Source organism: Trichinella spiralis (genome assembly GCF_000181795.1).
Source record: "Trichinella spiralis strain ISS 195 chromosome Unknown Scfld2, whole genome shotgun sequence".
NCBI lineage: Eukaryota > Metazoa > Nematoda > Enoplea > Trichinellida > Trichinellidae > Trichinella > Trichinella spiralis.
The window spans coordinates 308,369-325,588 of record NW_003526941.1 but is presented as its reverse complement, the minus strand read 5'-3'; the positions used below and the strand labels follow the sequence as shown (position 1 = coordinate 325,588).

Sequence of the window (17,220 nt, the reverse complement as noted above, 5' to 3'; positions counted from 1 at the left end):
AACGGCAATATTAAAAGTTGAGATTTAATATTGAAAATTTTTTATATTCACATTCAAAATTAGAAGAAAATTGTCCATTGCTCATTTCATGTGATAAGAAATTCGAAGAAATTATATTCAATTTATTTAATACTGCTAATCCGTTTCCATTGCACAATTGCAATCAAAGTAGTATGTAAAATTTTAATTAGAATTCTGTGTATTTTATATTTCTAAATAATCTTACGTGATATGACAGATTGATTGCTTTTATGATTTTCTCTTTTTTTGATAATTTGTATCCTACTTGGCATCCCTGACACAGTATGGTGGTTGAATTGATTAAGCACTGATGCTGGAGTACTTTTCCTGTTGTAACAATCATTAATGTTTACAATGGTTATTATATAACATTATTTGTTTGATTTTGTTGTTGTTGTTGTGATTGTTTCTGCTTCTTCTGATGCTTATTGCATATAATTAAACTTTTTCCACGCAAAACAATAAATTCATATTCAACAATTTCTGCAATTTGAAATTTTATTATTTTATAGAAATATTCACATGGAAAAAGTTTTTGTCGATGACGTGTTTTTGAAAGACAATTTGTGCAAATCTTCAGTTACTGGATGGGACATTTATGAAGCACTTAAAGATTATTTCAAATTTGATTCAAACAACTGTCATCTGCTATCACTCACCGCGACTTCTATTGGAGAGCATACCGGTTTCTTGTCTTATCTCATTCAAGTACAATTACAATGGGCATGTCAGCAGAGGTGCAATAGGTAAATTCAGAACGGCAAATATACCGTTTATTATTTGTTTATTTGTTTCCTTTAATGCAATATTCTTTATCAATCAATCAATCAATCAATTTGCAATATGGACTATTTTCAAATTTATTTTTTGCATTAGCAAAGGTAAAGTTGAATGAATCATTTCAGAATGTTGTGTTTGTCGATTGAAATTGTTGCCTCATTTTATTTGCTATATAATTATTATTTTCATAACTATAAATTGAGCTGCTCGATGTAAAATTTTTTTCTGCTGAAAATAAAATTTATTTTTGTAATTGGCTTTGTAGTGAAGTTGTAAATTTGCCAAGTTCGGTAATTGTGAAAATGCTTGAAGAAAAGCGATGGGAACGAGTATTGCAACGGGTTCAATCTTCGTTGAAAGGTAAAAGCAATCCACTGCCTGTCATGCACAACGTTGAATGCACAGTTTATAAATTGTTCACCGACCATGCAGTGAATGTACCTGTGCCAAAATGCTATGCTTGTTGGCCCGTAGGTAAATTATTTTTAAATCTGCACACACACGCATATCTATTTTTGTATGTATGCATGCGCATGTATATGCTGTTAATTTGTTTGTTTGTTTTTTTTACATTCGTGACATTATCCACTGCAGTAATTAGTGTACGCATGATGAGCAGGTTATAGGCTGTGATAAACCTCCTATCATTATTATGGAAGATTTGAACAATGATGGAAGGACTGTGAATTTGTCGTCAGGTTTAAAATTTGAACAGTTGTTGGAATTAGCCGGCGCTTTGGCTCAGCTTCATGCATGGTCACTGACCACTGATGTTGACTGGAAGACGAATTTGCCAACAAGCGAAACATTGCTAGCTGGCATAGAGCAATATTTTGACAATATATCCGATAAAGTCGATGAAATTGTTCACTCTTATTCTCAATATTTTTCTTCTGTAAATGTAGAAAAAGTGAAAGAAATGTTGAATTTGAAAAGCATCTCAAAGGTAATTTTTTTTATCAATTATGTATATTTTTCTTTTACTATTTCAATCAGCAATGCATTAATTATTGTGTAATTTAATTTAATTTAATTTAATTCAAGTATTGAATACTTTTAAAATTATGCTAATTTACACTGTGCTTGTGAACATGGATGATTTGTCGTTGTTTTCTTTAAATTTTTTTTTGAACGAGTTCAAGACAGTAGTTATATTTTATAATAAATAATATAGTTGAGAAATTATCTATATAACAGATGCTTGATTGCAACACTGAATTAATTGGAGAAGTTTTGGTTCATGGGGATTTGTGGGTTAGCAATATTTTCTTTTTTCAAAATGACGATGGTCTGGCTGGAAACTCCATAAAAGGAATTATCGACTGGCAGTTTGCACATCGTGGTTCTTTTTGCAATGATTTGCGTCGCCTCTTTGACATCAGCACATCTACAACGTTGCGTCGTAAGTACATGGAAACTGTATTACAGTTTTACTATAATCGTCTGAAAAGTTTTGCTGGCGATAAGCTGACTGTTTCATATTTACAAGTTAAAAACATTTTTCAAACTGCATTTGCATACACTGCCGTAACATCTTTTGTTTTTTTATTGGAAGAGTGCATTGAAATGTTAGCCGACGACGAACAGGCTAAGCATTTCATACTGTTGAGACTTGCTGAACTTTACGAAGATGGAAGCAGACTTCTCGGTTTCTGAACATATTACTTACTATTTTCTGCTATATTACTTGCACAAGAAAATTGTCAGCATTACTTTTTAAAATATTTCTAGTATTAATGTACTTTCTCTTATTGCAGATGATAAATCATTGATTTTTCAACCATTAACGCTTTCAGTTCTGCTTTGGTGTTGTGTATTCTCATGTCATTAAATTCTTTACTTGATCAATTATACAACTTGAGCATGGAATTGCAGAAATGCCAGCAAATCACAAATCATCGAAAGCCGCAATGGTTAACTGTTCTGGTGATCACGGTTGTAAATTCTGTTCCCAATAAGGCATATATAATGTTTTTTCATCTTCTTCATTTATCTGTCTGCCTTTGATCATGAAAAAATCCATAACTATTTCATTGCATTGCTGTTGGGTTGTTTTTTCTTCTTTTTTTGACAAACGCATCAAGCGAGTGAACGCGTGTATCGAGAATTGATGGACTTGCTTATTTTCTTTCCAAATTCAATAATACTCTTAACAATTTAATATAAATATGTTACATCACTTATGAAATGACTACTTGAAAACATTCCACATTCAACATGCGCATATCATGAAATTTTTATTCACTGAAGTGACAAATGTCTCAAGAAAAATGACTGAACTTTTAAAAGAAATGAAGAGAAAATCTATTGAAATATAAAATTTCAGTTCTCACAGATCAAATAATTTTAAGTAAAGAGCAATTTTTTGATAAAAATATTTTTAAATCATTTGAAGCATTTTAGAAATATTAATCACTAATTTAATACCGACGTTTTATAGCACACTATTATTGTTGAATTACGATTATATTTTGTATGTACTGTCGGCTATATAATTGATTTGAAAAGACACTTTTCAGGAGGGAGTTTTATGAATTCTTGGATCGCCTCGTTGCTTCTTCGGGCCTTTTGGCCTCGAAAACTTCTGGTGTTGCTTCACAGAAATATCTTCTCCAATCAAAAATTCATCATTTACATCCTCAGAGCTGTCGATTTCAATCTGAAACATACTAACGTATCAAGTCAGTCTGCAATTTTATAACTCTTTACAATTCATCATATATTACAAAGAAGTTTGAACCTGCGATACCTTACTGTACTACAGTATATATAACATTTGTAGTGATTCGATAAAATATGAAACGTGAGCTATAATAGGATAACAGAATAATCAACATTGTTCATTACTGAAGAAATTTACAAGAAATACAATATTAAGCAAACCACTTTACATAAATTTTTACAATAAATTAATCATCCTGAACAAATAGGGCCCATGTTAAACCAATAAAAGTGATTCACAAGAAAGAGTCTACTAGCTAAGCAAGTTTTATGCAAACAAGTTCTATGAAACTATTTGTAAGCTTGTTAATAATTGAGCAGCTCAGCAAACAAATGTCATTGGCTTACTTTTCGATCAACTTTTAAACCAACAACCTGCTGCACGGTATCCAGAAAAGGACCTTTGCAGCTACTGTATAACATTCGCTCCTTGACTGTGCAACCGTTAGGTGGTATTGAATAAATAAAGATTATGACATTAGCCGCTTTTGTGAGCTTTGGTGCGTAGAAATGATAACGTGGTGACTTCGGAGGGATCCATTCGCTAATACGATTGGAAGGAATGTTGTCAGCAGTAACTAATTTAATCACTTCGTTCAGTGTATCGATAGACTTCAAAATTAATGTTGTTAGAATAATAGAAACGACGCACATAACATTTCCATTTACCAATTGCACATAGTTGATCTCGCCATCTCGTAAGCGGCACAAGTTTTGTAAAGCATCTTGATCAACAGGGAAACGGACTCCACGAACAACAGCTGTCTCGTAGCCTGGAAACGAATTCACACAATGCTGATTAACGTGTGTGCTCTTCATCTGTTCTTCTAATTCAGTTAAGGGCCCACCACCCGCATCTTTTTGGTTAATTAAACGGTGAAGAGAATGTAAATCCATTTCTTCCTAAATTTTCAAATTTTAGCTTATAAAAATTCAATCAAATTTATCGGCATACTCTTTGAGTGACTTGAAAATCGTATTTAACTGAGCCAGATCCAAACTCTCCCTTTAGTGTAGCTTTTGTAGACGCGTAAAGCATTTTTTCTTTCACCTAAAGTATTCTTTCAAATGCATATTTATCATATTATTATAAAAATTAAAAATTTTACAGGGGCATTTTCCGAAATGTAAGATAAAAATAACCAATCGAAGCCTGACGTTGGTTGTGTATCAAGTCTGGCAAGAATATAACACGCGTGTTCATCGGCTAGACATTCTTCAATGTAAGATTCATAATCTTTATCCCAAGTGGAACGTACTGCAAACTGGCAAGCCAAAATAAGCTTTTCTTAAATAAGATAATAGATATAATCGACAATATGGCAGAAATAAAAATTGTACCATCTTGAATTTTGATTTTGGCAAGACGTATATTACCCTCTTTACATGAAGTGAAAAATTGAACTAATTCAGTCGAAGCTAAAAATCATTTTTCATAATTATTAAAACATATAAAATTTAATTTCAAGAATATGTTATTTTAAATTAAATGTGAAACTACTCACAACGAATTCCACTTTGGTGAGACATGATGAAAATTTAAATCTGATCTAACAAACAGACACGTTTATCGCTAAAACAATTTCTTTGTAAATATGGTAAATCCAGCTGAACTATGACTCATCTTGATGAATCATCACAGCCTGAGAACGCGTACAGATGACCGGCCAGATCAATATTACATTCAAACAAAGAGTATTCATTTTTGAATGTCATGTAGGTTCTAAGAAATATTCAGTTCGTACTAGCAATTGTATTCCTCGATTTTGAAATCTTTGCTACAATACTGAAAGTGCTTTTTTCACATCTCATAAAATTTCACTATTTTCGATAAACTGAAAACCTATTTTCAAAAGACATTGTTTACTGTAATTAACCGACATTCCATAATTTGCTTTAATTCAAAAAATGCTTTTGTATTTGCTACATTTAGTCTAATAATACAATTGTTTTACATTATTCAATTTCCGAAAATGAATTTTTAATTATTAAAAAAAATATTAAGTTAACTTGAATTACTTACAGTATGCAAGATAAGTGTTTTGTCGAAACTTTTGATGCCACGTCGGCTTTCTTCTGAAGGGAAAAGTATTCTCGAAGCTAAAGCTCATGAATCAGTTTCTTCATTTGGAGCTGCTTTATCGCAAATAATTAAAAGTTCTCATTCATCGGAGGTAAATAATTTATTTTGTTTCGGTTTCATGGCATATTTAAATATTGTTATATCACTGTCTTTAGAATATTTTAATTAATAATTGCGAATATTCTTTTCTTTTAGATTCTTCATTCAACAGTTCGAAGCTCCGTTCAACATGAAGCTTGCTTGCATAATTCAATAGCTGTATTTTTTTTTCTTATTTATTATTATTGTATTGTATTGTATTGTTTATGCATAATTTAGAGTTTGAAACAGCTGGATTTTGCATCAACAAAGCTTATATCCGTGTAAGTAATTAGTTATTGATTAATTGTTATGGTTATTTAATGTACTTTTAGATTGAAAAATACTGCCGAAAAGTAAAAAACATATTAGTTTGATACTTATTCTTTAAGACACCATTTCTTTAGTACCCAGTTCATTGAGAAAACAAAAGAGCAACTAGATTTAATAGAAAGTGCTGATTACTGGTTGAATTACAATGAAGAAAAAGAAGAATAGGAGTAATGAATTATCACCGATGTATCAGCGCGTCAATTTCTTATATCTTGCTGCTTCATTGGTATCAAACGTTGAAAATGATGCGATGAAAACTCTTTCTCATTTTTATTCAAACACCATGGTTTTGGTTAAGCAAAAGGCACAAGTGAAATTGCACCCAGAAATGAAACGAACATTCTGTAAAAAATGCCATGCATTACTGCTTCCTCATTTGAAAAATGCAAATATAAAAATATGTAAAATGGGCCGAGCAAATCTGAAAATCCATTGTAAAGTATGTGGTACGTATAAGCGATATCCAGTAAATAAAAATTATTGTTTGGCAATAGAGAAGCAAGAGCAGGAGGCATCAGTAAAAAGTAAATAGTGTGTAAATTTTCTTTTGCATTAAGAATAAGATTATTGGTATTTGTGATATTTTTAGAAAATTGTATTGAGATTTATATGGGCTTGATCATTTTGTGAAATTCAGATTTCTAAATATGCATTTTCTGTTTATATTTGAGTCATTTCAATAAATATCTTCTATGATTTCGTATTTAAGTATTTGTCATTTGTTAATGGCTATATTTGGCGTTGACGTGAACTGCAGAATTTTGCACTGTGCCTTTAATGCGAGTAATTTCTTTGTAGAACAACATTAAAAAATTAGTAGCTATATACGAATTGATGGAGGAATTTGAATCTTGTCTGTGTCATTGTCTGAAAATAAATTGATACAATATTATAGAGCAAATTTCATGAGTAGATAAATTTTAATTCATGGTTATTTATTTGTATGATCGTATTTTGCTGGAAGTGTAATTGCAACCATTAATCAATGAATTATAAGAAATCTGGGTGAAGCAGATGACCCTGAAATAGGCAAGTTGAAGCGCTAATGATCGCGAATTGAAACGTTTTATCGCCTAATCGTCGAATCGCCAAGTTGAGAGTAAGTATTAAGGGGAGCAATCTGTAGGAAAAAAAGCTAATTCGTGCATATGAAGTTACATAAATTAATAAATCATGAATTTTTGAAATGTTTCGTATGTTGTGAAAAATTTAATGCGAAAATAACGAAAGAAGTTTTCGTTAATGATAAATTTATGTCAGATGTTGATGACCGAATATTTCTTAGTTTTTTTCATTCACCAAGGCTATTTACCAATAAACGTTCACATATATATATATGTATATGTATATTCTTGACGATACATTGCCGTTGGCTAAAACAATTAAGAACACAGGAATTGAAATTGACAATGAAACGATGTTTCTGTAGAAATGACGTTCATTTTGTCGTTCAAGTATAACTTGATGTCGGTTCAGTTGATTGTTCAGTTGCATTTGATTTTTGATTCAGTTTTGCACTTTGTATTCTTCACTGATCAGAAGACAAGCAATGAGCAACAGCAACAACTTTGTGAAGAAGAATTTACTTGGATCAGTGAACAGCTTGTACAGTAATTCCTACGGTAGGGCATATTCAGCAATTAGTTCCAAAGAAACAAATAGTGCAGTTTTTGAAACAATGGATGAAAAAAATGAAGAAAATTCATCAGTAGACAGTTGTTGGACGTCGAGTTTGAAAAGTTTGAGCGTCGGAGCTGATGCGGAAACTGAAGCTAATAAAGCTGAAGATGAAGCTGCTGCGAAAATGGCTCAACAGAGGACTAGTAGATTGCCACCGTTGAAGCGAAATATTTTAGAGCAGACCTGTGTTCATTTTTTCAAAGAACTCGACCGTATAATTCATTTAATTGAAGATCATCGTCATATTGTATTGGAAAATCAATTTCCTGCCGAAGATGAACTTCTCAAACTCCAAACTGAAGTACGTCCAGCTTTGGAATTGTTGGATGAGAAAGTTGTCTATGTTGATGAGTTTGTTCAAACTCAGTTTGGCCAGTGTCGTGTAAATGATCCCAAAACACGTTGGTTACTGCAATTTCATCGTATATTGGTAAAGTTTAGACAAATCGAACGTTCAATTGCTACTTTCGTTGTCGACGAATTGGAACGTATTGTTTCGTTGCGATGCCGTGGTTGTGATGAAGTGGTGATTAAGGCTAGCATGAATGATCAGTTTGTCCGTTCAATTAAAGAATTGGACCAGCTCGATGCGCAACTTCAACTTGAACTTTTTAGTTGGCTTCCAATTGAAGGTTTTTGAATAAATTCCGCTCTTCATTACTTACTGTATATGTTATTTTGTAAGAACGAATATTTTTTTATATTCTTTATTATTCTTTTTTATATTATATTATATGAATTGGTGCTGATGGAAAAAAATATTTTTGAAACTTTCATTCTGCAGCACATAAAGTCCATATAAATAGCCAAACTTTTGAAATAAACAAATGATCACATTTTGTACATTCACATGATAGTTATTTTCAAAATATTTTCAAAATAACCATAATAACCCCAAAATACTTAAATGATTTTGTTGAATTAAAGTATTTTAAGAAAATCATGATAAAAAAACTGTTCAGGACGTCATCATATAATTAAGCATGAACATCAATAATTACTGTAACGAAAATTTATGAATTTGGCATGTACATGAAATGGCTTGTTCAGTTTCTTCTGGTGCGATGCATGAAAATGAGAATGACAACATTTGTTAAAGTTTACACGACGTCTTATTTTAATTTAGTTTGATATGCATTTTTTACATTTTAAACGTTATCTCAAAAATGGTGGCGTTGAAATGCAGTACGAAGATCGTCCAGATTTGTCAAATCGTTAATAGCTGATGATTCAGGTAAGATATTTTATCTTTTTTGTTTGTTGTTATAGTTTGTTAATGTCTGTGTAAAATTAATATGAAGAAATTGGGCGTTAGATCTTTAAGATGTATCTTTGCTTGTATATTGTGGTGTTTTTTGGTTAACTTTGTTTGAATAGCTTTATAAACATTTGTTGTATATTAACGTAAATATTACAATATGCAAAGTTGGAGAATATGGTGTGCACGACAACTTTTTATTAACATCTAACTGTAAGGAATTTGTGAGTTGTTTGCTATTTTTCTGTTAAGAAACAGCGGTTGGTAAATTTTACTAATTTGATGTGTACATTTTTGTATAGTACAGTTTACTTGGTGCGTTTTATTTTTCATCTGAAAATGGAATGAATGTAGCATTTCGTAATAATTATTGTGTACAATTATTTTTGACAAATGAAATGTTCAATTCATTGTATATTTTAAATTGTTTGAAGTAATATAAAAATAATTGGAAATGAACGTAATTTAAAAATAAAACAACTTTTATTGTTTGCATCACAATTTGTGTGGTCTTTTCGAACAACTGAGTTGATTGTTTCGGTTTGAGAAAATTAACGTTCATCCTGCAGGATTGGACGAAAATCACTACCGCTTGAGAGATAGAATTTTTATCGTACAGACAAACAAGCCAGCGCTAAAAATTTCTGTTGATTGAAGCCAGTGAAAGTATGCAGATTGCTCTATTGAAGAATCAACAGTTAGCACGACAAATAAAAACAATTTCCACAACACTCTGGTTTCAAGGATATAAAAGGACAGACAAATAACAGCAACATACGACAGACGGAAGTAGATTTTATCATTTTGTAACAACAAGAGCAGCAGTTTTCTTTTCGATTATGTAATTATTAATGCTAATTTATCTGTATTTGCTATGCGGGAGTGACGGAGATCATTTTGGCTGGCAAAAAAGAAAGAAGAGAGATGTGCGACGACTATTGCTTGTGGATGGGGATATTAAATGCGAGCAGAAGCGGAACAGAGAATTTGTCATGCCGTTAACAGATTTACACTGAACCCTGATGCCCGGCTTTGGCAGTAGGTTGACTCGGGATTGGAAGAATGGCAGAAATGGTCTGCTGCCTTTTGTTTCGGCTCTCAAGCAATCATTTGCATTTGTGCACTTCGATTTTTGTTTGACATGTTTTGCAAGCAACTCTGCAGCACCAGACAAACTTGCATTCACACTTCTCCGTCACCACCTTTTTGAAGGTGTTGTAACCACGGCCACAGCAGAGCAATTCACAGCTTTCCATTCCGTGGCCAGTTTTGTTACATTCTCGACCTTCTGTACCAGCGGTGCTGCTTTTCTCATCATACCGACAATAATCTGGGGGATCATCCAGGTATACAAGGTCCATTTGAGCAGCTCGACGCTTTTTACCATTTTTCACCAGTTGTAAATTGCCACGTCGATTGATTTTCACACGTACTGCTGTATCATAACGGTCGAGTAATATTTGGCCCAGCTCTCGAATACTTGGTGCCTGTTTCCAACAAGTTTTCAAACTACAAGAACCACTAACACCGTGGCATTTGCATGTCACCCGAGATTTTCTTTTGATTACCTTAAAAGCAATAATAAGAAACAATACATGCTACACATATACATGCTTATACTGTTTTATAACAGTAATGATAATTATTTAACAATAATAAATAGAAATATTTAATGCTATTTGTTCCAACAATATAGAGAAATTAATTTTATCATTTAAAATGCATACATGAATTTTAATCAGTAATCTATGTTTCTGATTTTTCATTTCACTAAGTTGTTCCAAATAAATACCATTAAATATTTCTGGTATGTTTTTATAGCATTAAATGTATTTATTTACTTTATCTTAAACTTATCTAACTTATTTATTTTAACTTCTTTTTATTGCATTTTTCTTTTATCATATTTACACGCTTTACGTCATTAGTAAAGTACATCTTTGCTATATCGACTTCGACAGTTTATTCAAGAAGAAGAGACTATTTTTCTTTTATACTTTTGAAATGATATTAGAATTTTCAGTTTTACGTGTTAAAAATATTTGAATAACTTTACAATTGTTATTTTAAATTTGCATTTTACAAAAATATGGTTAGTAATAATAATTTGTAATTTGTATTTTATTAACTGCTTTTGACGACAGAAATTTCTTTATTTTTTGAGAGCGTTGTTTATTAAACATATAATTTTAATTTTTATATCAAATCAATGAATTGCCTATTTTGTAATTATTGGCTAGCTTAGACAATTTATAATGCAGCTTAATTGCAAATGAATTGATTTACCTTTCTGCCAACTTCATTGTTCCAGCGGTTCATCAGTGATTTTGCATATTCTTTGGTATTTTTTGGATAGTCTCTTTCACGTTCGCAGATATCGATAAAATTTTGAGTAAATTGACATCCATAGTGGATATTATCACCACATCCTCCCCACATCCAAGATCTTTGTAAATTTGGCGGACGCTTTTCTTGGTTGCAACCGCAGCTGCTCAACAGTCCCAAACGGCACGTTCTGCTAATTTCATGTGCAACCCCAGCCGAAAGCATCGCGTACGTAAACGCTGCTTCTGGTGTACCTGAATTCAGCATTAATTTTAAACATGTCCACATCAAGTGAACATCTATTTCCATATAATAATAATTATTATTATTATTTCTCATCAGTTTTCTCAATAGAATTTGAAATTAAAGTTCATATTGAAATTTCATTTTCAAAATTTGACAACCTAATTTATCAGTATACATTTAATTAGCGCTAATGTTAATGCTGGAAATTAGATATCTCTTGTCATCAATCTCAGAATAAATGACAATGAAATTTCCTCATTGGGCCGTTGATGGTGTTTGTTGATTGATAAATTTTGCAAAATATTTACTAGCTAGTGAAATTTGGAATGAGAATAATTGGATGAAACTGATTTTTGTTAAGCCGTAACAATAATTTTTTGTTTTTGTTTTTTTATTTGTAATATGAGTGATGACATAAACTACTCGATTTGAATGCAAAAAATATTTGAATTGCTGACGTATATATGCTATATTTCATGGTGAACAAATTTAAAAATAATAAACAATAGATTCGTTTGTTTAACGACTGTTCAATAATGACTAGTGTGGAAACTGCAACGCGCAGTGATAATCAATTCGACAAGATTATTCCCAAAATGTCAAGCATATATTATATGCATTATTATTATTATTCAGTGTTTGAAAATATTTTTTTAATTTTTAAACTGTTAATTTTACTTGACAAAAGTTTCAATACATACCCAAGGCATGTACCGGTCCTATAGTTTGACCGGTGTTGGGATTGGAGCAGTTCCATCGACGATAGCGAAATTGCCATTGGCATTCTTCTATCGAATTTTTTACACCAAAGCCAACAACTGGCATATGGTCTACGAATAATTCACAGATGCGCGCTTGGCCCGGACTGAGACCTTCCAACTGGGCGCACAAAGCACGATGACTAGGTGCAGATGATAATCCGTTGTCAGCTTTGGGCGCATGCGCTGAAAGTTGCGCTATTGTAGACCTTGAAATGCAATAATTAATTATTAGGAAAAATAGTTTTCTGATAGCAAAAATAAAATTTTTTTTGTTTGCAATCAATTTATTCTGAAGAAAGCTACTGAGAACAAATTTAATTAATATTTATTCATTTCATGTCAACAATGATCACGCTGAGGTAGCATGGACTAGTGTGCAAACAGTTTTGTGCTTTGCATTGTAAAATTTTTAAATCACTGTAAAATGTTCATTTTTGAAAGGTAATGAATTAAGTAATCACCTCTTCTTCAGCAGATATAAACGCCAAATAGAAATATCATTGCTTTTTATATCCATTTGTATCTGTGCGTGTGTGTATTTTATTTTGGCCCCTCCTTTTTTGTTGGTTATTATTAGAGAAGTCTTTCATTTTTCATTTTACTGTGGACAGTTTTCTAATTTTTTATGATATGAATATTATTTTTTAAATGAAGATGAATGCGTTTGTTTGGAAGAAAAGGAAAATGGGTAATTTGTAAATTTGCAATATTAAAAATGCCAACATTTTCAATGGAAAATGTATGTTAATGTCAGTTGGAGAAAATTTTCAGCTGCCATATGCAAGTAATTGCTTCTGGTGAAACGTTGCCTCTGTGGACCAATTATTCACCACCATTGAGCATTTTGGACAGATTGAAACACGAACAATCTATTTTTGGCTACTTTTCAAGGATAACAGTCCGTAGGCAATTGTGCTGTTTAATGGAGAAATATGGTATTCATTTCCTTCTCAAATGGGGAATTTTTTTTGCGAAGATTGAAACCTCGTTACAGATAACTAGCTAGCTGCTAATATTTTGGTTCGATTATGATACAGTTGAAAGTCTATCACAGAAAGGTTACATGTATTATCTGGTAAACATTAAAGTACCTCTTTACTACCCCTCTCGGTCGGAAATTGGTCATCAAGTTATAGAGAGATCAATTTTTATCAGTTCATCTCTGTCAATAGTTAGACGGTCAGTGAAAATGTTCAAAGAGGGAAGCAGTATTATGAATTGCATTTTCTCATTTCATAGCAGGTAAATGTATGAGAGAGTGTAAAATGTGAAATTTGTTACTGTTTGCAGAAATGAAGTGTTGACATTCAGCGTTAAGAGTTGTAATGAGTAATGGTTGAGGTGAGAGAAGAAGAAGGAGAGGGTTGAAAAATACAAATGCAAATGCAAATGCAAATAGAAAAGTCGATCACTTACCACCAGGCGATAGAACCGGCAGGTGTAGCTAGGCAAGTCAAAATTGAATAAACAGTTAAAATCCAGCAGTGACGTAGAATTGGAGCTGAATTGTAGCTGGTCATCTGGCATGGTATATTATCATCACGTCATGGATAGTGTCCTGAAAAGGGAAATTGACACTGCTAGTGTTAGCATGAAATGTGAGTAGGGATTTTTTTTCGCGAGCACAATTAATTAATTAATTAATGAATAAACAAGAGAAGAAATTGAAGAAAAAGCACAGTGTCAATGTTGTCGGTCGCGCTCGTTCAGCGAAGCCAGGCTCGAGTCACTGAGTACCGGAGGCCGACGTCAAACGATTAAAGCAAATCGTCCCAAGTCAGCATTCTGTGTTGACATTGATAGATGAGATTACAGACGGAAAAATATTACAGCTTGCAGGAAGAAGCGCACAATAAAGCAGCATCTCACACGGTCGATTTAGCGATTATTCGGATGATATTCGCACTGTGTCAGCAGTCGATAACGAGTTGCAGATTGGTCGAGGTCAGGGGTTCTATTCAGGTTTGTTCGACCTCGAGGCTTTGGGCGGTCTGGATGAAAGCGTTCTCTTTTTACCGTCAAAGCTGACTTTTTTTCTTCAATTTTGACCTCTGATCTTTTTGGGGGTGTTTTTTTGCTTTTCATTCATCATTACTGTTGTCGATTCAATCTTCATTTTCTTTGTATATGCACTTACATGTATGTACGTATATATGCATACATGCATGTGTGTGTGTGTGTGTCTATAATGAGGAGTCTTAGTCTTGGTTTAGCAGCTGAAATTTCCTGTTGAATAGATTGAGTCTGCTGTGCTCTCAGCCTACACCAACCACCCGATAGGCTCCAACTGATTAGCAAATATTTGATAAACCGTATGGACCTGTGTGGCATTAGTGACTCTAAATGTAAACAACGTCTTCAGAAACGACACAGCAGATTGGACAATATTTCAAATCGACTTTGCCGTAATCATCCACTTATTTAGCCTGCGTGAAATAGCGTGAATGGCTAATGTCGTTTTTCATATCACAACTATACATATATATCACCCATAAACTATTTTCTTCTACACATACAATAAAATACATGCATATATATATATATATAATTTGTATTTATCGTATATTTTGTTTTAGCATTGGTATTGCTTTTTTCTGCCCGTTTCTCACTTTTTCTCTTTTTCTCACTTTCTTCGTAGTTATTTTACTAGTCTTTGGTTCTGTTTGTTTGTGATGGCAATACAAATTCAGGAAAGAATACTTTGCAATCCTTTGTTTTAGCCGGTTTAAATGTTTCTTAAATGAAGCATTTGTTGTTTGACCAAGCTGTTTACGTTGTTTGTTAATCATAAACTGAAAATTATCGTGAAAAAAATTATTTTTTTGCAATTAATACTACATTGACCGTTGCAACTCTTTGCTAATGTACATGCAAGCAGAATAGTGAAGAAAAAGAGAAGCAAAGGAAAATGAGAATTAGAGGCAATTTTAAAAATTAAAAGTTGCATTTATTATTTGCTCAAAAATTTCATTGCATTACGTTATTTTTAATAATTGTTGTCGTCATATTTTTTAAGCATTTATTTTTATTTTTCGTTATTTTGTTGTTTGTGAAATATAATTTTCTTTGTAACTGAGTAAGACTTACGATAGTTTGAATTTAAAGATTAAAGAGGAAAATATTTCAAATTATAAATATATGTATGTGTATTCTGCATTTCTACAATAATTATAAGTAAAGTATTTGCTGAGCCATCACAATGCTTATATTTTCTGTTGTACTTATAATATTGTTAAAATTATTTTTAAAAAATTGTAATGGAAAAGTTTTTGGTTGAGGAAACTAAAGCAACTTTGCAAAATTAATGTGAAAGTGCATTCATTGCACAGAAGAAGAAAAATTAGCATTTCAAAAGATTTTTTATGCAAATAGCTCATATATATTATTTGATCTACACTGACAATATGCATGATGTTCCTTCATTGAAATTAATTATTGTAACTTTTGTTGTTTTAATTGTTGGATATTTTTCGTAATTCATAGTTATTTTTATTTCAAATAATGGGTGAAATGGAAAATTATGATGAAGGTTTAAGAAAATTTCAGATATGTTACTTTGCTAGAATTTCTGAAGCGTTTTGCACAATTTATCATGTACTAGAAAATAAGAATATATATATATATATATATAATGCAAATACTTTTTGAAGTCAGTTTATTGATATACAGTTGCTGTACAGAATTATGTTTAACTTTAATGTCACTTAGATAGTGAAGAAAATTTCAACTTGTAGGTGCCTTTGCATTTTCAGAATTTTATGTGAAATTTAATAAAAGTAAATACATTTGTTTTATCAAAGCTAACTGTGAAAGATAATTGATTGTTGAATTAATGTATCGTAAAATAATACTTACTTTTTTAAATTCTGTCTAATCTTTCTACTTATCTGCTATTGTTCACGTGCAACTGTAGAATGTGTAAAAGCAAATAATAAATGATTTACGTAATGTAAATAATTATATTAATAAGTTAAAGTATTAATGTTAAATGAGTTGCAAAATTAAATTTATATTACCAATGACATAATGCTTAGTTTGCAATTTGCTCGTATAAAAAGATGTGTAATACAAATTTTTGTATATGTTTATCATTGTATATATTGTTTTTTTAATTTTATCCAAAATAATAAGCTTTATTTTTTACTGTAAAACTGCCGTTTTTTTGTTTTCATATTTTTCATTTGTATGAGGGGGCAATTCTTGTTTTATAATTGACGCTTATTATAGTTCAATAGCTCATTGCATAGTTGGATATTATTATTATTTTTAATCAGAAACCAACCAATTTGATCAAAGTTGACAGAGTTGTTATTATTGTACGTTTCAAGATGTGGTATTCAAAATTTGACATTTATGATAATCATTTTTGCATATTACGTAGAATGACGATATTTCTGATAACATTTCAGCGTCAGAATTTGTTTATTTTTATCATCGCGAATACGAACAATAGTTGTTGCTCAGAGAGTTGTTTTGTTGCAGTTTAATTTAGCTAAATACCATGTTCAGAGGTTTATTAGTCAGTTATTCATTTTATTTGAACATTGCAAACATTCTTTGTTAAATTTATATGCAATTGTAATGTTCAAGATGTGAAAATACAGTTATTGAAAGTATAGGAGGAAATTCATTTTTGATGCTTTGCCAAGCAACTTTTTATCTTTATTCAGTGTTTTCTTCACTTAGTGTTCGCTTGCGTACGTAGTTGAAGACGAACAACAGTAATGGACGTTTTTGTTTTTATTAAATGAATATAATTCACTTAAATATGATATTTAAATTCTTTTTTTATTTCACAATTTCTATTTTTAATAATGTCGGAATGTTTGTTTCATTTTATTTTACATTATTGTATGTTGTGTTCTTTTTAATGTTGCAAATTCTGCGAATTTGCTTTTTAAATAGGTAAGAATGTTTCCAATGATAGTAAAGCT

At 31.5% G+C, this 17,220-nt stretch overlaps 4 protein-coding genes across 4 annotated transcripts; 2 read left to right on the top strand and 2 right to left on the bottom strand.

Annotated features, from left to right (window-relative positions):
• Positions 1–543: 543 nt before the first annotated feature.
• Positions 544–2,457, top strand: Tsp_02531 (putative filamin/ABP280 repeat-containing domain protein). Its single transcript, XM_003378808.1, has 4 exons — positions 544–767; positions 1,067–1,275; positions 1,428–1,747; positions 1,999–2,457. Exons 1-4 carry the CDS (start codon positions 544–546, stop codon positions 2,455–2,457), a joined length of 1,212 nt encoding a protein of 403 aa, XP_003378856.1.
• An 859-nt stretch (positions 2,458–3,316) lies between these two features.
• Positions 3,317–5,405, bottom strand: Tsp_02530 (twinfilin-1). Its single transcript, XM_003378807.1, has 7 exons — positions 5,366–5,405; positions 4,864–4,941; positions 4,632–4,810; positions 4,478–4,573; positions 4,192–4,425; positions 3,871–4,134; positions 3,317–3,460 (listed from the first exon to the last, which is right to left on the bottom strand). Exons 1-7 carry the CDS (start codon positions 5,403–5,405, stop codon positions 3,317–3,319), a joined length of 1,035 nt encoding a protein of 344 aa, XP_003378855.1.
• Positions 5,406–6,161: 756 nt separating this feature from the next.
• On the top strand, positions 6,162–8,336 carry Tsp_02529 (ribonuclease P protein subunit Rpr2). Its single transcript, XM_003378806.1, has 2 exons — positions 6,162–6,455; positions 7,527–8,336. Exons 1-2 carry the CDS (start codon positions 6,162–6,164, stop codon positions 8,334–8,336), a joined length of 1,104 nt encoding a protein of 367 aa, XP_003378854.1.
• Positions 8,337–10,060: 1,724 nt separating this feature from the next.
• Tsp_02528 (protein Wnt-2) lies at positions 10,061–13,806 on the bottom strand. The gene is made up of 4 exons (XM_003378805.1): positions 13,703–13,806; positions 12,227–12,492; positions 11,241–11,533; positions 10,061–10,522 (listed from the first exon to the last, which is right to left on the bottom strand). Exons 1-4 carry the CDS (start codon positions 13,804–13,806, stop codon positions 10,061–10,063), a joined length of 1,125 nt encoding a protein of 374 aa, XP_003378853.1.
• Positions 13,807–17,220: the final 3,414 nt, after the last annotated feature.